This window comes from Opisthorchis viverrini (genome assembly GCF_000715545.1).
Source record: "Opisthorchis viverrini unplaced genomic scaffold opera_v5_14, whole genome shotgun sequence".
Taxonomy (NCBI): Eukaryota; Metazoa; Platyhelminthes; class Trematoda; order Opisthorchiida; family Opisthorchiidae; genus Opisthorchis; species Opisthorchis viverrini.
In genome coordinates this window covers 2099027-2122343 of record NW_008751670.1, presented here as the reverse complement: position 1 = coordinate 2122343, position 23317 = coordinate 2099027, and the positions used below count along the sequence as shown (strand labels likewise).

The window sequence follows — 23317 nt, the reverse complement described above, 5'->3', positions numbered from 1 at the left end:
AGTCACTTTTTAACTCAAAGCTGTCGACATTTACAAGTGCAGTCGTTTCTTGGTTGACTGGCGCTGTACATGTTACTGTTATTTACTGTTGCTGTATCTTTGAGCAAAGCACTGTGATGAAGTCATCTAAGCAACTTTGAACTCATCTTTAGGATCGACTTTGGGCTATTTTGCAGCTTAAGCCTGGGGCGTTCAACCGCTGGACTGTTGGATGGATATCATTCGAGGCGAAGCGAGAATCGTTAGAAGAAATTCGATGCATTTTTATTCATGGGACACGGCAGTTAAAGTCAAATCCCACAGCTAAGTTAGCTATCATTTTAAGACGCACCATAGTCCACTAACGGCCCACCTAATAACGTTCAACCCCCACAGACGGTTTGGATTAATCACAACAGTCGCTTATATTTTCACAACAGCAGAAAGCATTTTGCAGACGAATTTGGTTTGGTAACATGTTCACCTTCTTTTGATTTACTGTCGCACATAAGTACAGATCATATCACTTCAGAAAAAGTGAGCTCTGCGAAGGTGAAGCAAGCCATAATTTGTCCAAAGGTTTGTTACTGTTTTCCTAGGTAACGTGTCGTTGCAATAACAGGAAATGCACGATTGAAAGGCACCATATGTACATAGGTGATAAATTAAAATTGGCGAACAGCTGTCAAAGCGTAGGTAGCTCGACACTTTGGAATGTGATGTCGGTTCATATATCACGTAGAGTGCATCGTTGGGGAACATTTCATCATTACTCCAGGTCACAAACTTATCGGACGTTTCAGGAATACGAACTGATACGCACAGAATCGATCCAGTAACTCATAACACCCCTGCATCCCACACAACCTATTGTCCTTTTAACGGCTTCATCATCACCTGCTTTCGGCGTAGTGAAGAACAGTGTTCTATTCCAGCTGGAATGTCCTTTTTGCGCAGTCCTGCTTCTCAGAGTTCTAGGGCCGGTTACCTCGTCAGTTGTAAATTTGGAAGAGAACGACAATCTGGAACGTCTTTGGTGAACTTTATTCTAATTTCTAAATGAGTATATAGCGTACGCATACAGAATTTTTCGTTAAAAGTCCGGATTTAAGTAAGTCAGGATAAACATGCAATTGACTTCGTTTGCCGCCACCAGTAAGTAGAGAAAATCGGTTAGGACGAAATTTGTTTTGTCAAATGGACGTCGTACAAAGACCAGTGCTTTGCTTTGACACGATTGATTTATCTATTTAGTTATTCTTGGTCACTGAGAGTGGTTAACTAAGACATGGGTGTACTGCCGCATTCGTGTAAAAAACATGTGCACACACAATCAAGCAAGGTCGAAGAAACTTAAAATCTAGCGCTTTGTTCACTTAATACACTTATTATCCTGTGGCAATACTGGGCGAATGAGTCTTTTACCTATTTGGATTCCGATATGAGCCGGGTTCATTGGAACTGTCAAAAAATCAGGCTATTTACAACCAAAGCATAGTTCGAGTATTTGAAATTATGGAGGGTGAAGAAATTCGCAGAAATGTAAATACTCTGTTGGCTTAACTAGTCTGAACGTTGCATGCGAATATTACCAGATGTTGAGCCCGGGTAGTGCACAACAAGGCAATAAATTGGTCAATTGCACTTGTGCAGCATCAGTGGTCGTTAAGAGAGGTATGGGCAGAAATTCCCTCTGTTGGTTGACTAAACAAGGCTGAGGATTTGGATCAGGGGAGCTCATCAGCGATAATGAGGTCGGCCAACAATCTGCAACTACCAGGTAAAGGGTGAGGCAAGCAAATGAATATTCGCCCACCTGGTGAAACCCAAAAAAAAACTAATGATAACTGTGGCTGGACCTTCTAGGTTATAATCTTACCATTCTTCAGAAGTAATCCACTTGTTTAGATTACGAATTTTACTGCTATCCTTATTTTCAATGGCTTGTACACCGCAACACAATATGGGCAGACACTCAGTTATTATATTATACAACCAAATGCTGAGTGATCGTTCTAAATGCACTAAAAATAGGAAGGAGAGCAACGCAACGCGCAAATAACCTGTCTCCATTGAAATCGAATTCCTTCCAACATTTGCGCTCCAGAACGGGACTAATGGCACTACACACTTGACGCCATTATTCCTGAGGATACATTAAGTAGTCCCTTGAACATATGTACTAAAAATCAACTCTAAGCAAGTTATGCAAGCAGATGGAGGATTCATCTTTGGTGTTTGCTTGCGTTCACACAGCAGTATAGGATGATCCGGAGAACCATATGCATGCTATGGGAATCGCATCTTCGCCGTGCAAAGCGTGTAAACACCCGTTGACATTTAATCACGTCAGATAGCTCCAACGAACTCTCTCCTGAAAACGTCAATGACACTGAAATTAGTCGTCCTAAAAACTTTGAGAGCAGCTTTTTCGACCGGTGGAACTGGCATCAGTGGCTATGTGAACTTGACGTGGTTTAGATTTCCTGCCTCAAAGAAAAAACTGTTCTATACTGCGTCTATCAATAGGACGCGTCGCAGTTACTGTTCGCACCAAGCCCGAATGCGAATGTATACAGAACGGTGGATATTCCTGGCCTTAACGTCCTACTATGACGTTGTCAATTTAATACCACATGATACCAAGGAAAAAGTAAACATATAAATGGCAGGCGTTGTTCAAATATAAAGCGCAATCCTAGCCACCGATTAATACTTAGAGACGCCAACGTCGATGGCATTTGATAAGCTTAGACTGCTTGCCCAGTTCGTCCAACGAGTGAGTAACTACACAAAGCATACGTGGAAATAAGATAATGAATGGATCAAATGTGAACTTATTCCATCACATCTCAGGTTTATTACCTAAGTGGTCATTCATTATATCCATTACATTACGGATAAACCGCGAATTCATGGGGTTGTTTAAATTCTGCGAATTACTAGCACATAGAAAACTCGCTTTGTTGGCAACCACACCAGATGCTAGCTTTTTCAACTGAAAGAATAAGGTACAATCAAACGCCTCAGATAGGCAAAAATGGTTCGGAGTACTCAAGTGATTTCTCGTTTTACCTGGTGTTGAAAATGTTTTAGAAAAGCCAACTACTTGGGCAAAGTGAATTCTCATAACGTTTCATCATATTCACGGAGGACTTATGCACAGTAAGCAAGTGAGTCTCAGATTTGAGCAGGGTGGAATGCAATTACCCCCAAGAGTATACCGCCGTGCATCTTGTTCCTACTGGTAGTCGTCAGTTGGATGTGCTAAATTCAGTGGCTTGTAGACTTGAATAGCAGGGTCACACTCGTTTGCGCGCATGGTGAACTTCGTATAACATCAGCACTTCCATTTTCCACACTCCACTTATTTAGACCTTATGTTGTTTGGTTTACCTTTGACGCCCTCTTTGTCTAGCCAGTATCTTTTGCGAAAACAGAAGATTGTCGGGAAATTACACGAGTACCATTAGTCCCGTATAAATCCCACCCGACATTTGAATGCTCTCAAGAACCATAACGCCGAAATAGAGTACTCGAACTCAGCTGATCTGTTCAAGTGACGGTGTAATTTCGCATAGGCTTTGAAGTAACCAGTAAATCGGCTCAAAGCAGGGAACTTATTGTACACCCTGAAATGACACTAGATTTTTTGTATTAACTATTTTCTAGAAAAATTATCGTAATATATCCGCTTTAGAAACTTCACTAGACAAAAAATATGCCAGTCTTGTGGCGATTGAAACCTCTGATATTTTAGTTAGTTTTTATGTTTTAATTTTGTGCCTCAACCTGGCAAGGACCGGAACTACTCTCTTCTAATTCCCACAGGCAATATATTCTGGACGTGTTGTGCAACTATTTTTGTCTCAGACGTGCCGTCGCATGTTTTAAAAAATTACCATACGCTATTTATTTTACAGAACCTATGTAGAAATGGTTTGTTCAAAGTATTTATGCATCAACATGTCCGTGAAAAAAAAAATTATTGCAAAATTATTCGGAAATTACATGAAGTACCATAATAATACCGCGTACTATTGTCCAACTCTTTCTATCAGTAGCGGTGGTGAAGGCGCTCGGTGACTGGTGAGACAAATTTGACTATCTGACCTGTCTAATAAAAAAAGAAGAACCTCATGTGACTGCGATTCTTTAGGATTCAACAACAAATATGGACATTCAGTCATGAATGAATCAATGGCAATTGGGTCGTCGGATTGTTCGAATAATTAGATTTTTTTTCGAAGAATCCCCTGAATAAGCTGGTGACATACTACTGGAAAGTCTCAAGATAATCAAATTCCCAGGTTATTCGCACTAGCCATCCTAAAACTACTATCTAAGTAGTCGCGTGTCCTACACATGCACATCCATCTGGACGAAATTTCTGTCTGAATTATTTGAGAGGCCACTCTATTACAAACCATACACCATTGGTGTGCAATACTAGAAAGCATCTGACTGCTCATGTTCTACAGGAAAACTGCGGAGCAACGAAGTTGACTGACAACGGCCGTTGAATAGGAGATAGTACAAGCATGGTGAATATCACACAATCTTAGGTATAAATGAGTTATACTTAGAGAACCAATCATCGCAATTATTCCTATCCTTTTATATGCAACCCTGACTGATGAAAAACAAATCTGCGGGGAATAGCGCACTTGCTTTCCACGTATCAAGAGAGACACATTAGCATTCAACTCAAGTAAAATGTAGATGCAACCTTTGTTTTTAGAAGTTTTGTGGAAAATGCTTGAAATCGTTTGCACTAGTCCGAATCCTCCCATGGGAAAGGAAGACTATTCACAGCTCAGTTTCTACGATTTTTTGGGTTGCTGATAGTCAAATTCGGGTAATCAAATTGCGTCACCAAAGGAATTCGGCTGTGAAATCTAAACTCAAGTAGTCGTGGCGCATTGGCTGCTTTTTAACGGAAGAACTGTCTGGCTGAATGCACCGTGACAGGTTTGCTGTCATTTTTTATCGACGCATTTTGGCCTTGTTAACGTGTTCAAATTAGCCTTTTTTTGAGACTGGTTAAAATTACATCCATTGATTTCGAATGTTGAACCAACCGCAACGTGCATGTATCTGGAATTGAAGCTTGGATCCGCTAGTTGGCTTTCAATCAGATGCTTACGGTGCTTATAAGTGAAGTACATAGTTGCGTTGGGAAAAACAGTCCGATTAGACATTGGTCATTTTAGTATAGCAACCAGGTTCCAAATTTCCGACTTTGAAGTCGGGGGTGTAAATTTATTCAAGAAGTATTGAAAAACAATAAAATGGCGTAAGTGGCTCATTTTTACCAAGGATATCACTTTAATACACATTGGTGTTATTCGTGTTGAACCTTGAGCCCTATTCGGTGCTTGGGCTGTAGGGTTGTACATTTGCAATGTGGCTATTTTGTATATGGCAAATATATGGCAGTTTCCTTGGTTCCGTGGTACAGTTTACCTTATTTGTTTTGAAGTTATCATGGTCTTCCTCAGCTACTCTCCAAGACACTTTCTTTAGAAAAGACTACCCAAGCTATGAAGATCGTGAGGTAAATATATGTCTTAGAATCTCCAGTTTTTCTTTTTTATTATTATTAGACTAAGTAGGCCACATCCTTGGAAATCTTGAAACTATCAAGAAAACAGCGTTGCATCAGAGAGGCTGCTGTAAGAGAGTCTAGAATCCGATGGGTGAGGATTCACTAGAAAAAATGCGACAGGACCAGAGGAGGACTGTTCAAAACAGTTTAGTAAGCCGTAACTACGCAAAATCCTCGAAGAATGTGCTTCAAAATCGTGAGGACAATTCAGACAAATTCTAGTAAGCATTTTGCCTAACGATATCGTAAACCTCATTTCTTAAACGCACGTATAAGCAAAAAACAGTGATTATACGCTTTTTTTAGAGTGCCGGTCCCTGGAACGGTTCATACATTCAAATATAGAAGTCCGTGTCGGAAGAATGTGTTCCTAATTTGCTCGCCCCCGTAGGAGCTTCCAACATTCCTAATAGACCACTGAAATTTTCTTCTTTTGTGATAATGTTCAAAAAGATGAACAAATGTTAATTTTCCTTAGTCCAGCTGGGTTTTATTTTCTAGCAGGCTGTAGCTTAGTCGTTTGAGATAATGCCATTGTTGGCAGTAAACTTCCGTCCAGTTTGCTTGCGGTTTTACAGGATGTGAGTTCGAGCATTTAGAATTTCTGGGATCGCAGATGTGACTCGATGCTACGGTGTCTTTTTATGAAATAACTTCAATACTGAGCTATCATCCTGCTCTTGTCAGTTGTTTAGCTCACAGTGTCCAGCCTCACACTTTGGAAATTCTTTGAAGAGCTTAGTCCTGGGATTTTGTTCGCTAGAAGACTTCAGTGATTCAATTACCCACATGAGATTGGAATGTGTTTGGTCAAAGCATGTGCAACAAACCGCAGCAAAGTTTCCATTTTTGCGCAACCAACCGTCACAAATATGTTTCGAATACGCGAAAAGTTTTTAAAAGGGTGGATAAAAACGCAACGAAAAATTAACCTGCTGCGCTCCTTACTCCCTTGGCTGAAGTGCCTCAAGTGCAAATAGTATATGGATTCCAGAGACCAGGTACCATTTTTAAACTTCGTGTGTGTAAAACAATGATTTAAAATCTGTGTGCACATTTTACAACCAGTGTATATTACTCTTTCGGGTTACGAATCTCGGTCTGAGAACGATACTGTTTCATACCCGCACCACAAATAAAGCCTGACAAGTAAATGGATAATTCCTTTTAGTATTCTAACTAATTACGGTGTTGCACCGCATAGCATACATGCCACGTCGAACGCCATTCTAGTGAGAAGACAAAAGCAATGCAGAAGGCACCCTAAATCCGAGGAATTGAACTGGTCACACATCTGGTTCTCTCGGTTGAGGAAAAATGCACCAGGTCGGTTGTGATTCTGGACCCATATGTGATCAGCCGTAGCTGTCAGTTCTTATGCACAAGCTGAGAGCTCAAAAAAGTCAGAAAAATCCCCAGGCATTACACCACATGACCGTCAATGACGAGTCGTCTCGGCAAATGGCACGGAAGGGCGCGTTCGTTCCCAAATGGCGGTTTACCACCGAACAGCGGAAGTATCAACAAGAAAATGGTCATCGAAAGTAATGGTATGCTCATCCAAAACCTGTTGTGTGCGTTCTGTACATACGAAGGTCACATGCATCCAAAAACCTAGCCTCACTTTAAAAAAGAAGCTTGTCCTATAATAACAAGTATGACTTCCTGAAATCCGTGATCAAAGCAAACCAAGAGGCAGTTATATTCACTGTATAAAGGCTTGGTATTTTGCTAGAATCGGCCTTTTCATCAGATCACAAACTTGCTTCCCTATTCTATATGGCTGGTTTCCACGATTACAGGCATACCGGCCAACAAGTGGAAGAAGACCCCTCATCCAATTATGATGACCGCTTCCCGAAACCTTGAAACGTCATGGTGCGATTGCGGTTGTTTATTTTATTAGGAACTTTGAAACACAATGGCGCAATTAGTCCAATCGGAGTGAGTTTATCGACTGCTCTGAAATTTTCACATTTTGGGTGGTAGGTTGCACGGGCGAAACAAACTCGAAACGGAAAGCCACGATGGATGGTAGGGCTATCAAACCAGCCTGCCAGTATGCCAGTGGACCCTATGTTCCACACCAAATACTGAATCGCTGAGGGCTCGGATTCCTGCTGCAAAATAACAACAGTACTTTAAATAGCTTTAATCTTAAACACCTTGGCGTTATAAGGGTTCCCAACTCGGGGATGCATTTTTGTTTCATTTACTGATTAGATAACTGGACCTCATTATTCCTAATCCGTTTGACGGTGCAGCTTCCCTCGTTTACATTCCCTCATTCCCACCGATCGTTTCCTCCACCGTCAGAATCACCAAGCCTACTTCCATGCCTGAGTCATACCCAGATAAATGTATAGCCTACCTTCGCCTTGAAAAGTGAGCACACGTGTTGTTTCATCACCATTTTGACAAAGTTAAAACGTCTAACGAACTGCTGGTCACGCTCAAATAGATGCGGAGAACGGAAGGCTATCTATCTATTCTACAAATACACTCACCGGCTGCGTAGACCGTAACTACAAGTCATGACGTATAACAAAAATTTTGAACGGCAGCTAAACTACTCGAAAAAATTCTTTGCGCACGTATACATAGCAAGCGTTTAGAAATATCTGCGGTTGGGCCACTCTGTAACCTTTCTGGTTTGATGGGTGAACGCCACATTGAGACCGAAAAATTATTCGACGGACTACCCAGCTATAAACATATTCGACCGACATTCACCAACAAACATTAGGTAATTGTCAATGGAGTATTTTGGTGTGTCCGGATCAACCAATGATTACACTACCTTAGTTGAAGGACCACATCGCAATTCAGATTTGAACAGATTCCACACGATATCCTATGTCGCCTATGAAAAGAAAACCGTCAGATTCATCAACATGGTCAGGATATAAGCTGTACGGCGAATGGAAACCTCGGTTTGATATGGAACCGTCTGCCAATTTATACTGCCGACCCGAGCTATTGTGTGCAGATTCCTGCAAGTAAAAACGGGCTAAAACAGTTCAACCTATGTTTTTGTTTCAACTGAGCTAACAATAAGAAATTGCCAGTGATTCATTGATAAATTTCCGCAAAGAGATCACGCCGTGAAGATCAGTAAAACTTTGGATGGTACCGACACTTTTTTCTTGGACGAACCGCTGACTGTTGAAAACATCGGTAGAAATCTGCAGTACGAATACTGCCTACGTAGATTCCAAAATATGGACAACTTTCTTCAACCGTAGTAAAAAATAAAACAAAACAGATGTGATGATTAGCTGTGACCTTCAGTTATTCCGCTGCATCTTCAAGTTTTAAGTTTTTCTCTATGCAGCTGCTGAACGACTTGCTGATCTGTACAATTTCACGTCTGGCTTTCTCTGATAGTCGGAATAATTGAGTGAGAACAAAAAATTATTTTCTACATTCTGAGTTGCCGGACGGCGTGTAAAACAGGGGAAAAGTGTGGAAATAACAAACCGCTGTTGCAACAGAACTGTCCACTCCGTGACGCGGTTAATAAAACCAAGGTCATCTCAGTGTTTGGCTCAAATGTTCCTGAAATCACAGCTTTAACTTCGACTGGTTGATCACTAATGTCTTCAAAAATTTTAGTTGCAAAACAGCACTTCTCATGCGAGGGGCTGAATGTTCTACAGGTTGGAACCAACTTACTATCCACATCACGAAGTATGGGGACGGGATGGCTCAGGGTTAATGGCGCGAATTTACTGACCAGAAGGCCCTGGATTCGAACCCGACCTCTTCCTACTGACGTCCCCTGCCTAGGCTTGGGCAACTTGGGGGTATCCCAGCTCTTGTGCTTCCTTCTGCCGGCACGGTAGTTAGGCACCGAAAGAGTGCTACAGCTGAACGATTTCACGACGTACTGCGCGGATTATTGTTGTCCGCATCTCAAGACCTCCCCTCTGCTCTACAACTGCAATGTACTGAAGTTCAGGGAAAGCCGCGTTCTTTGGAATGGTTACCTTTGAAGTCAGCTTATCACGGGCTTTCAAGTTCTTAATCCGAATAATTACTTGACCGCACCACACATTTGAACAGCTGAACCTCTGCGTCTATCGTATCTGTTGTTCATGTCAGTCTGGTGTATCAGGTCTCTGGTGTATCAGAGAGCATCTGAAAGACGCAGAATGTTCAAATAAAAGTAAAAATATCTTTCCGCACATTGACACGAAACGTAACAATCCACAATCTGGGTTTATTTAGATTAGAACTTCCAGGGGAGAGTTGCTCGCCCCGTTCACAAATAGCTAACTGTGACCCTGAAGTTAGCATGGCTTTACTGACCGAGGCACGTTACTGGAGACACAGTTAAAAGCTCCCCTATAATTGTCATTTGTTACTTTTTCCCCTTCCAGTGTTTTACGACGAATGAGAGTCTACAAAAAGAATTTCCAAACCAACTGTGTTGTTTTGGGTGTCCTCATCGAGTTGATCGGGATTGTCCGAATAAACTCTTTTTACGTGCAACGGTCAGCTGGGTAAACCACTGGCATCCTGCCCGAGAATTCGTGCAGCTTGGAGGACCTACTGAGGAAATAACGGGTCGACCAAATGATTATTTTAAGCCTAGTAGGAAAGCTGCACAGACGCGATCAGAATAGTCCATGATAAAACAGTTTCATAGATTGCCATGATAATGCTGCTGAGTTGGAAACTTTTATTCAATTCACCGGAATTTAACCACAGAAATCCTTATTTCGCGCTGTGTATACCCGGTATGATTAGTAAGTTACTTCATAAAAAAATCGATGCGGCCAGTGAAGTGACCTCCTGTAGAGACATCCGAAACATCTGGAATGCCAGGATATACATCCTAAAACAGCACTTGAAAAGAGCGTTTTTTTCAGTGAAAGTAGCCCATAAATTCTGGATGAAGGCATATAGATAACAACTAATCTGCACTCGAACATGGTCCCAATACTAACAGCGATCAGTGCTGTCTACTTGAACGCGGTGTCCACTAAGTCCAGCTTTTTACTAACAAGTGTGCCTTCACTTATGAGTATGTGAGGTGCTGATTTCAACATCTTCAAAACCTGGTCAGATTACTGCATGGTTGGGAGAAGACTTGTGTCACAGTGAGCCTGAAGAACCTCAGAATTAGATGACAACCCCAACTATGGTTGATTGCATTAATACTGTCCCAACAATGGAAAAAGATACTTTGTTGTAAAAAGATGCTTCTGGTACCATATGGTGTCTGTAAATTCGGTTCCTGTTTAAACCGGTGATTAACCAATTAAAAAGGAAAAAACGGAGAGGAAATCAATCAGTATACGAGCCAATCCAGTTAGGCTGGCCTTAACAAATGCTACAAATATTTAATCCAACCAAAGCAATACACCTGGACTTTCATAGGATTCACGAATATGTCAAAATTCATCGTACTGATTCCTCACATTATTCCTGGCTTCCATGAAGACAATGGAATGTGGGAAGTAAGATCCACGGAACATATTAGGCCTAATAAGTATGATCCACTAGGCCGCCTCGTGTTTCAGTTGGCACGATATTCGAGATATCGCAGTATATTTTCATAAAGGAAACCACTCACTACCTGATGAGCCCCAAAAAGGGCGAAACCGGTAGTGGGCTGTCGAAGAGTTCTCAGCAACCTTGTGAGTAGTTCCCTTTAGAAAAATGTTCCAATAGGTTTTACTAAACATACCATTCGGTTTTCTCGTGAAGTGATGCTATCAAATGGAAACTTTAGTTAGATGGTTAGTAGAAAATTGCTGGAAGAACATAGTGATGAATATGAGATTGCTTAGCTAGGGCTTTAACTGACAGCATTTTAACAATTTAACAATGTATATAACGTTAAAGGGTCACAAAATGAGGCATGACCAAATGTGTTCTCGTTTGTCTGACCAGTCGTGAATAACCAGGCTATTAGCACTCAGAAGATCACGTATGAGCAAGTGCTTTGCTGTTCACGGTCTTTAAGTTCGGCCGGCTATTTACCGGTCAAAGCGCAGTGAAGTCCACATCGATGGCTGCTTAAATAAAGTCACATTTTCGGATTGGAGACAAATGTGATCTATGCAATGAAAAACTAATTACTTAGCTATTGAAAGAACTCAGATTTTCATGAATTCGTAGCTCAACCATCAATGCGTTGAATTTTTATGTGCAAACACTGGAGGCTCAAGGTTATACAGCACACTAAACCCCGTTCAATGATTAAACCTTCGCTTCGAATTCTTTCAGAAGAATGCAACTCCGCATTGCTTATCTGTGGACATTGCATAGGTTGTACGAAAGCAAACATTATCTACATAACTGAGAAACCTGATGCACAAAACCGGTCGGGTGTAATGTTGTGTTCATTGACAAAACAGTCCAACTGGCACTGAGGAATTCAGAGGCGAAAAAATCACGAATCAGTTAGGTTACCAAAGTGGGTCGCGAGTATTTGCGAGTGCAGTGAAATGGGCTTGGAAGGGTGTCCACTCAATCGAACCCCACCTACCGGAACCAGACATCCAAAAATGAAATTTAAGAAGACGCAAAAGTTTGGTATATTGCCCTTGGGTCAAATGAATCGCAGAGCAAAATGGTGTCGAACAGCAGTGGCGGAGTTGCTAAACACTTCTTCGACCTGTTCCATTTAACTTGTTCGTTGAACTAGTTCACTCGCATTTACATTTTCGATAAATTAAGCTGTAGATGTTGAGGGCATTTGTGGAGTTGTTGTTAGCCTGACACTGGTTTGAGCGGTCCACCTGTTATATCGGTTATTCTACACAGAAACGTCTAACAATATCCTACTCCCTCTGATTAGACCCCATCGCTAGAGCATACATATAGTCAGTGTCACCGCGTTGTCTACCTTGGGAGCCTAGGAGGTGATTCAATCAAGTTTCCACTAGTTCATCACTGTCGGACAAACTACTCACAATACATAAGCTTATGCGTCCTTCTCGGTTTATGTTCTTGATCCCAAAAACTTGTGCTGATGGAGCTTGGATAACACGATTGACTCGAGTATCAACTATCCGAGATCCAAATCTCAGTACCCCCATGGATGTGCACTGCTGATATGTCCTAATCGGAGAGTGACTAAATTTTGGGGCTTCCTTCTTCTCTCTAGACTATTCGAAAGAACCGTGTCCCGACAGACCCAAAAATTGTTTGGTTGGAGTGATGTGAACACATCCTTATTTCTTTGTTCCACTTATGGATACTACGTTAAGAGACGATCACTTCCTCCCTGACATGTTGTACCAAAGAAAGGCGTCTCTTCAGTTGGCACATTTCTGGAGTTAAACAATAGTGGCTGCGTTGGAAGTTCCTTTCAAAGGACAGCCCGGTGCTGTTAGCTGGAAGCTTAAATGAAACTTCCATCCACATTAGTAGACAACTACGCAAAAGTTACCCTATAGTTCGGTGCAAACGCTCTTAAAGCGTGACAAGTTAGTTTAATAAAACATTCTTTTATGATCAAGCCCCAAAGAGTTTTTCTCAAGTCATGAGTAGAGTCTTGCTGCCATTTTCAGTGATGTAACATTAACGCCGAACACGTTTGGAACGTATAAAGCGTCTAGTAATTCTTGTTCTTGGTCTATCAGTGTAGAACATTGGTACGCTGTTTATTTGACTTATGCAAACAGTTCTCATCCCTTATTGATTTTAATCATAACTGCATAACCCTCCCCAGTGTGCAATTTTAGGGAGCGACACCTAAATTTAATGAACGATCCCTTCGAAGAAAACGTGATGCAATCAAGACTTCAGACTTGAGATGGGTGTTTGCTCTCGTACATAGCTAAGAAAGGCATAGCTCAAGGATCAACAAGGTTGCGTTCAGTGCTGCTTGTGAAGCAAACGAGTAGAATATGCAACTTGAACTGAAAGCATTTCATTAAGAATGGTGTCACTGCTTTTTCCTGGTTTGAACAAATTCGAAGGAAAGTGGAACAGTGCTAAACAGGATGCCCAACAGATGCTTGCAGTTTTCAAAGGCTAACCTAAAGCTAGAGAGCCTTAAGATGGAACATACACTGGAAGCCTTCGCTTTGAAATACAGCAATCAGATTTGAACGTTCTTAATTCTGTTCATTTCCAAGGCCAGTGTAACTGAACTTCACAAAGCGCAGATGCTATCTGTTGAAACAGTGTGCAAGCCGGGAGGAGCGGCGCGTAAGGTTACGTAACGAGCTAATCTAATTTGACTGCAAGTCAAGTTCAAATGACCATGTGGGATTTAACAATGCAGGATGCAAATGCTGTGCCTTTGACCTTTGGTGCCGATGAACGGTCCACGTTTCCACCACGTCTAAGTGAAGCTCTCCCACCGAGTTGTGAAACTCAAATGTCGAAAGTGGCACTACTAGGAGAACCGGGACAATTTCTGCATTTGTGGTAACAGGAGAGAGGTTTCATTAATAACAGATTTGATCGTCGACAGGTGAGTGTCCTTAACCCGCATACATGACCGATAGTTTTCATTGTCTTACCTCGGATTATTGTCAGTGGGGCTATATAGATGAGGAAGTAGTCAGCAAGATACTCATAAATGAAAAATTCAAAATTTTCAAATATTGGCGAACGCAAATTTTAATTGTTTTTTAGTTGGGTGGAGGAAATTTTGGGGTTTTCCCAGGTTACAGCTGGTCTCATTTGCTTTACTAAGGAAATTCTGGGATTCCAAAGAATCCAAATCATTTGAGAGTCACTCAGTGGGTGTATAAAAGCTGTATTGACCAGGGATCAACCTTTCGATCCTTTTGGTCTAGTCGCATGCTTTCTCGCATTGTACTTTTCTGGGAAGTCAAACCGTGGAAGAGTAATCACGTGTTGATTCTCGGCCGGTCATCAAGCATCGATATTGTCGGCTCCTCTGTTTGTTTTACATTCATTTTTTAGAAAATAAAGGAATTACCTTTTTGGAATCCCTTTTAACCTGTACTCTTGAAACTTGAAGCTTTTCCAACTTTTATGGGAAAGAGCGGACAGGCTGACCAAAACACCAAGCTTCATGGTACTTTCCCTGGTTTAAATAAAACTTGAATGATACTGATGTGTATTTTGGTGAAGCATCGCCATCGTTTGGCGATACGGGGAAGAATGGCCATATAGACGCTCTTGTCATTTGTCGGACAGCTATTGGACGTGAAAGAACAACTGGAGAGCTGTGTTGGACCGAGTGCGATACTACACATAGGCTGCATGTTGGACACGTGATTCAGGATGAAAACATCCACAACTCGTGACCAAAGCAAGCGTATCCGATCCTACCCAACAAATCTCAAGATGGGTAAAGTGTCCTTTAAACCGAGGCTTTTGCGATCCAGCCACATTTTCTTCTAAAGCCGTCGACCAAATCTAGATCCTGAGCGACGTCCACCGTCCTCGCCAAACTATCTGAATAAGTCAATATATAGCTTGGACCATGTTTCCCCTTGGAGTGCGTCTTACACTCAACTACGGTGGCAGATTAGAGTCACGTGTATGAGTCTAAACGTGCTGAATACCGCACCCATAAAGGTGTTTTCACGCCCCGGTGGTGAGCAAAAGGTTGGGGAATTCACCTCCGTCCTTAAAGCTTATGATTTCACCACAGTTTTTGACAACAAAAGTAGAAGAGATTTGAGATGATAACTCACTGAATTTCTAACAGATCGTGGGCAGCTGGTTACGTATTGCAGATTTCGTCAGTTAAGAGAAAACAATAAGTAATTCGGTAAGATCAGGTGTCGTTTTGCATTTTGTTTACCATGAATCGATCCAATGGCCAAGAAACATCGTTGTGCACATCTGGGTTAACTATGAAACGGCTTAGCACAATGCGGACTACAAAGCAAACAGTAAACTGTTATTTAGTTATACAGGCTCAATAACCTGAAAAGTAACTGTTAAATGCTTCAGGATCAATGAACGTTTCCAAGAGTTTTGGAGAGGGCAAAACAAAAGTTGTTTCTTGTTTGGAACCAGACCAAATTTGATAACTTTTGTCATCAATGTCATCGTAATCATAGACTGAATAGCAACAGTATTCAGTACTTCTACTAGAATCTAGTTGCCACAATTTTTGGGACCTGCTAGAAAAGTAGTATGAGGAGAACTGAGTAACGCTAAATAAGTCAATGAGACCGCGTTTACACACTTACCAGACGAGTAGATCATCATTCTTTCCGGACGCTAGATGATGTGAACCTTGGTCACCGGGTCAAAAAACCCGGAGTTGTCTAACCACCAGCCAGCTATCATTAATCAAGCTTAGACTTTACCATCAAAAAACTTTAAGTTACAAGTTCAAGCGCTGAATTAGCCCATCAAACAGTTTACATATATAAGCATAGTCTTTAAATCGCCCTGGAATAGTCGAATAATTCTGTCAGATGTCTTATGGTGCCGTTCAAACTTTGTAATTCCTATACAATCTATTCTTACCGTCTGAGGAAAGAATCAATGGCTTACTAGTTAACTTCTCTGTCTATGTATTGAATGGCAAATCGAGTTTGTACTGGTTTTCCATCAAGCGATAAAAATATGTTGAAACTCTCTTGGTTTCGCTCTAAAGTGTAAGAAATTGTCGTTAAGCAAGAGTGGTTTCCTTTTAACTTGTCTAATAACACGTTTGATAAGGCCGCTACACTATTTTAGGCAAATTTCTTCACGCTAATTTCAGTAGACGAGTTAACAGTTAGTTCCAATTTCATGAGTGTACACCTTTCTCCTATTTATTCCTAAGGTTTCTTATTACTTACAGTCAGGGAAATCTAACTAATTTAGCTACCGAACCGTCCTTAAGACGCTGCAAACTAGGTTAAAGCAATTGGATGAACTAACACTCAGATAACCTGGATGAATGTGGGTTCAAATTGCCAGGAAGACGTACTTTTGTGCACTTAATTTCATCGACGGTAAATGTACCACAGGTTTTATGCCATTTGTAACCAAGCAAGTGCTTATATGTAAGCAATAAATGCCCCGGCCTTTTTTGTGAACTTACCAATCGTGGTGATTATGGTCACTGCGTACAAAATGCTTCCTTCAGAATTCCAACCCAATTCTTCATCAGCTCCATTCCAACCCTTGTCTTTGATTGCACTGACCAAATTTCTCGTATAGCTCTCCACCAACTGCTCCCATTTGAATTCAATCTCCTTGGTTATGTTAAAAATGAGAGGTAAAATAATACTTTTGGTGGAAACGCCAAGAATCGTTTCCGGCAAAAATTCTAACACATCAAGAGGAAATGGGTTTGTCGAATTGTGACTGGTGAGGTTGGGAGCTTGGCCGGTTGCGTTCGTCAAACTTGCTACGGTAGATTCAGTGTCTGGTTTGTAACTCTGATCGGCTATTGGCTCGAATGGCGGAGGACTTTCATTGTTGAACCATGATGGGGGGACAATATTTCGAGGCCAGCCTAATCCAGCCAGATACCATGCCAGGCCAGCTGTTAGTTTCTCCCGATCGGCATGAGATCTAACCTTCCACTCAGAAATATTTGAAAGGTTTTGGGGCCAATTCCCACCCGTTCCAGACGCTGCCTTTAGCCGTACACGGTAATACTCTTCACTGACCTGCTTGGCCACATGGGCCTCAAACAGAGTTAACAATTTGGCCTGTGTGTACTGGTTTAACCGTATGAGTTCCTTTACGAGCTGTGTGCGATTTTGAAGCACCACTATTCGTGTGTTATTCTCGGCTGATCCCTCTAGCCAACAGAATACGTAACCACCAAGAATTGTATACAAAACAACAAGCGAAGCTAGGCCGACGTGTGAAAGTAAGAAGGCAACAATCTTCTTCGTATAGAACTTGGTCTTGATGCAACACTCTCGTTTGGAAGACTGCTTCTGAGGAATGTATTCAAGTGATTCCGAAGTGGATATGTGGTGTGTGCATTTATCACTATGTGTAGTGACGGTATACGAAACAGGATTCTGCATCCGCGCTTCGAGGTATCTGGTTGAGCACATGTACGGAGGGATATTGTTGGACGTCTTGTGTGAGGCACTGTATGAAGACGAACGGGGTGAGACTGGACTGTGGTGAGAGTGTGACAAATGAGACATTAGGAAAAGTGCAACTTGTATTCAAAAGTTGTTTAAATTTTTCCCTCCTATGCGGTTGAATCTATTTTCACACTCCGCATGAAAATAGCACTTTGTTATATCCTTTCAAATTTGAGATAGGTTTTCGCGTGGGATGACCGGTGGGTATTATGCGAACCATTTCCAGACAATAAAAATAACGACCAATAGAAAACAGCGGGCAGATCAGCGAATAGCAAACTTGGACACATGTTTCACGGTTTTCATAACAGCTGATCAGGCATCACGGATTAATTTACTTACCGGGCCAGTTCGTTGAGTTAGTGGTCCATGCCACCAGGACGCGACGAGAGTGATGATTGCGGTCGAAGTGTATCTGAGTCAGAACTCGGGCTGATAGCTTCAAAAGGAACTGATACGATCCAATTGCAAGGATATTGGATGATTCTTGATAATTAAACCATTTTACCACATTGTAGCAAACCACAGTCTAGACCGGTATGTTGGGTTGAGAGTGAGATATATTGACCTCACCATGGATTAGTTAACCATTATTTCATGCAAATGCTATAAGTATGAATTCCCTCCGCAATTCACAATTCGTGGAACTCTGTAAAATAGCATGCCCATTAACGACATTCAACTAATTGTGCTTGACTTTTTTTACTTATCATCCAAGCAAAGCAGCATATTGTCAAACACTGCGCGATTTATCTACATTACTAATAATGATAATAATAATGATTATAATAGCAGATGACCGCATTATCGAACGGTAATTCTCCCTCTAAGTTAACGTATCAATTACGCCCGGGAGCATTGTTGGGTAAATACCTTTAAAGAAGTTGTGCCACTTGGTAGCCTACTAAGCTTGGCGACAACCAGCGAAGACTTTGTGCGAATACACAACTAATAGGTATGATACCCCCAATTCACAAGAAAACGATGCATATAAGCCTCTTCAGTCGCTTCACATTGGTGCAGTGAACGAGCAAAGACCAGGATAAAATCAGTCTGGTATTTTGGAAAGTTTCTCACCCTAAAGCTGTTCAGGATTGAAGTCGAGAAATTACTCATTGTTTCACTCATAGTACTGAACTGATTTATAGACACCTTATTACTCAGAAACGGTATAGCATACCTGCAAAGTGGATCCGGAAAATTTCCTATTTGACATGGTAAACCGTAAAACCGGATGTTAGCATTTGCTATTGTAATATGAACAAAAATAATAGGCAGTTCTCAGTCCAAATGTAACCTTCTATTGGATTTCTATTCAAATATTTTGCCAGAATGCCTCTCAAACTGTTGGCACTTCTAAAGTCCGCATTCTGCGAGCTAAAACTACGTTTATATGGCTTTGAATTGACGGGTTAAAGTCACACCGCCCAAACCCGGTCTTACAGGGGGGTTGGAAGAGGTGATTGTGAGAGAAAGGCTGACTCCCAATGGCAAAGTTATACCCTTCATAGGCATACACAGTAGGGTTTCTCTCCAGTGAATTAAAGTGCAGAAATCAGAAAAAAGATGTATAACTATTGATACCGTTCAAAAATCTATGGGAAAGTAACATACGGTAAAAATTGAAATCGAACATAGGACAAGTCCACAGAGTAACACAATCCTTTCTAATGCAGAGTACCCAAGGAGTTGTTCTCCAAAAGGGCTACCGTAGTTCGCTGTAATTATATATGGTTCATGGAATTTTCAGTTTACTTGATGCTTTGGCGGCTATTTCATCACACAAACAGATCGGTTTCCATGAGGATGCATGGTCAAACATAGAACATGTCACGTTTTAGCGTTCGTACAAAGGTCCTCAACAGGTCTAAGATTGAACCGTTATATGGCTTCATCCACTGCCAAGGCTTTACTGCAAACATGTCGCCAAAGCAAACCAATGATTTCTTTCGGAATGCCGTTGGAAAAGATCTAGCCTCCGAAGCTTCCGTCGGTTATTCACACTGGAAATCGCAGCTCACAAGCTAGCTCCGTGTGCATAGACGGTTTTGGAGTGGTTTCTTTCTGTTGCTTTGGTACTGATAACTCCAACTAACTTTAACAGTGCGTGACTTCAATGATATTTTAGTCCTTTTATATGTATAGTATACCCATTTACATCGCGCACCAGAAACGAGTGCTAAAAATGTTATATACCAGCTTCATCGACGCTGACACGATAACCAAGGGTACTAAGCTTTTAGAATCTCTGAGAATGAACCTTCAGGACCCTGGTACATATTTTGTGGAAATGTTGCTGCCCTTGCTTTGCACGAACGTGGCTTAACGAACCCAAATTAAGTCACACAAATGTGTTTGTTCTCGGAAATTTGTTCAACAAAGTTTTACACGTTTTTGGAAGCAGAATTACCGGTTAAGATAATGAACCTTTTGGAGGTTGCTAGAATGAGCGTAAAGAGTTGCAGAAACTCATCATCGTTTCCCGATGGACTTGTTAGACTACTCACAGATAGGAGCCTCCGTAGCGCGACTATTCAAAGATAAAGCCAGAAGCTCTACGCATAAAACCTCCAGCTGATGTGTGCGTGTTCTACATTGATCCTTTGAAACACTCATAATCTTACAGATTCAGTTTATGCGCTCACAGAGAGAGATGTTGTCACTTGGCTCGAAGTTTTAGCTCCCACAATTGGAATTGCGTAATTTCAGCAATCACGTTCAGCTCGAATTCAGATATGGTCAAGTTTGGGAGCTCGTTGCAAAATATTATGGCGATGTAGGCTAGTTTTGAACCAAAAGGATACATATTTCGCATGGATTTTCCAAAACTCGTGGGCAGTAGCGGTCTCCTGAACGCGAACCACTACAACGTGATAAAAGAGCTACGACACATTGACCAGTTTATACCTCTCCACCTGGACTGTACACCCTAAAGAAAACAGAACTGTTTGAAGATATGTATATAGTTCTTACTAGTAGATGAATTCACCAAACGGAGTCTACGGAGCTTGCTGCGCTGTGAGTAAATCTTCGGGAGCCAGTAAAGGTACATGAACTCACTTAGTACAGTCAATCCACACATGGACTGCTTGCCTAAGAAACACAGACAGGGCACGCTTTTTTCTGCCCATTATGTCTGTGAACAATTCTACTTATCACAAACTCCCCCGTTTGTTTGTGCGCATGCCAGATCGTTCTCGAAAATGTGCTGAAATAACGGAACGCGCAGACAATGACTATCAATGCTCCAACTTCGTGAAAGGACAATGATAGACTGAAGTAAACCTCATGTACCACTTGCGAAGATCCTCCGAACAGTTAGTTGGTTGGCACAGTTTACAATATCTCATTTAGTCAACTCATGGTACAACAGAAATGATAATGCAAATTTAGTTTAACCCATATCCTTCAGTGTTAGAGACTTCAGCTTTCTAGAAGTGCATAAAAAAATGCCTCCACGTCAGTAAAACGTCGGGAGAAAAAATTAATCTTATACTTTAACATGGCACACTACTTATAATGTCTTGAGGTAGGGTTGGTCCTTAGGGGCTGCTCCAACCTACTGAGCTCCACAAGCAGCAAAACCGGTAGGAGACTCTTCAGGATTACTCAGTAGTCTTTTACGTAATAGGTGATGGCAGTCAATACATATTGCAAGTATCAAATATCATAGCAACTAAACCGTGAGGTAACTTTTGTGAGACACACACAGTCAGAGAATCGCAACTGAAAGATTCCGATAGTTTTCGACCATTTGAAGTTCAACGGGTTTATTTCACCAAATTAGTCATATCTCAAAATGGTGCATGAGTAGAAATTGTTTTCTAGTCTTCCGGACGCCTAAGCCGACCCCGGTGAAGTATTCTCTGGGATAGTGGGATGAACTTGAAACCAAGATAGTACGCTTGACCTTAAAACCTATAAGATACAACGGGAGGCTATCAACCTTTCACTCTGGGAATCTGACGCTGAATCCAATGAGTTTTTATTCATAGAAAATATATTTAGCTTAGATCAACCAGGTTCCATCATCGAACTGGTTACATTGTGTCCTGATAAAGTAGACGAAACTGGGTTACCAAACAGAAAAACCACGTGGCTGAAATAAGACACCAATAAGCGATACAACAAAATTTGCCATAGAGCTGAAAAATAGAGACAGTAACACGTAAGTCTATCTTGATATATAGGTACGAATAAAGAATATCAGAAAGCAAAAGTTACTCTGAGTGAGTTCAGCTGCAGTATTCTAAGGATAGATATTTCAACACGCATGAGTGTATGACTTCATGCTGCAGAAGCCGGGCGTAATTCTGTTGACGAACAAAATAAATTGTGACTAAGTGGCTCATGAGGATCCCCTAACCTATCAAAAAACAGTCTCACCGTAGTTCAAGGAACAGATTTGGACTTAGCAAACAGCTGGACAAGACGTTTGCGGACAAATGCCTTGTGCAAACCCATGAATCATTTTGCCACTTAAGGCTGAACGAGAATATTGGACAACTTACAACACATAAACATCGCCAAGAAATACTCACTTAATGTCCCGAAATTGTGTACTAAAAAATTTAATGGCAAACCATCCAGAGGTATAGGTGAAGTAGCCATTAACAGTCCTTTAAATCTGTTTTCTTCAAACAAGTTCGTGACGACCCTGCAGAACAAACCGGCCCAGCAAGTCAAGTTTCTTCAGGATCATCTCTTCCACAAAACCCAACTAAACCTGTTGCTGCAATCCACATCTAGTGAACTAGAACACAGCTTAAGTTAACCGTAAACAAAGACAAACACTGCTTTCCCTGTGCTTCAAGAAAATTTAATTGAGTCGAACAACCTGTAAGGAGAATCAGCAATGGGTTTTCATTGATTTAATTAGTCAAGCACAACCGGTTCAGTATTGTCGGCATGCATATCCTACAAAAAATCTTCATATGTATCCACATCGATCTTTGGCCGCATCCTTAGCCATCCATTTTATGCCAGCCTGGTTCAACAGATCCAAAAATGTGGAAACACCAGCCACCTGATAGGGTCTGCTGCAGCAGATATGAGCAATTTGGAATTTTCATCTGGCAAACTAACTTCGAGCTCAGGTGTCATACGTCAACCACCTGACAAAAGCACACAACACAAAATCATGCACAGCTCAAACTAATTAACTCCCGCCATTTGCAACTCACGTGAAATCATGTTAGCTATCGTTTTGTTTGCTTAGCTCTCTGGTATTTTTTCCCAGAAGACCACAACACTGTTTCTTTTGACGGACTTGCTCCATAACATGAGGTATTTTTACCATGCTCTGAGTAATCTAACCAAGAACGAGACTTTTTAAAGGGCACACCGACTGCGATGGTAAATAGACAAGTTTCACCTTAGCGACGGACACAGCGTTTATGTGTTATCGCTTTTAAGCCACCTTATAACGTAGGAAAAAGCATTTCGCCGTTTCTGTCAAGTCTGATCCTATTGCAAAAGGAAATGGTATTTATACTTTAAAACCCAAGCTAATCATACAATAGTGTTGTGTACAGAGACTGATTCTAGCTTGGCCGGACAATCATTGATCGGCTTCACGTGATCAGCCAAATTTATATCAGGTTCTCCAGCATCGTTCATCAGTTTTAACAAGTTCAACAGTTGCTCACAGTTTGGCGTTAAATATATATATATATATATATATATATATATATATATATATACATATATACACACTCCAAAAGAAAAAAAAGTGAAA

The 23317-nt window shown here is 41.2% G+C and overlaps 1 protein-coding gene across 1 annotated transcript; it reads right to left on the bottom strand.

The window, feature by feature from the left end:
- Positions 1-16527: 16527 nt before the first annotated feature.
- T265_01338 (hypothetical protein) lies at positions 16528-17544 on the bottom strand (the record flags this gene model as incomplete). The annotated part of the gene is made up of 1 exon (XM_009165344.1): positions 16528-17544. The coding sequence occupies one exon, from the start codon at positions 17542-17544 to the stop codon at positions 16528-16530; it is 1017 nt and encodes a 338-aa protein (XP_009163608.1).
- Positions 17545-23317: the final 5773 nt, after the last annotated feature.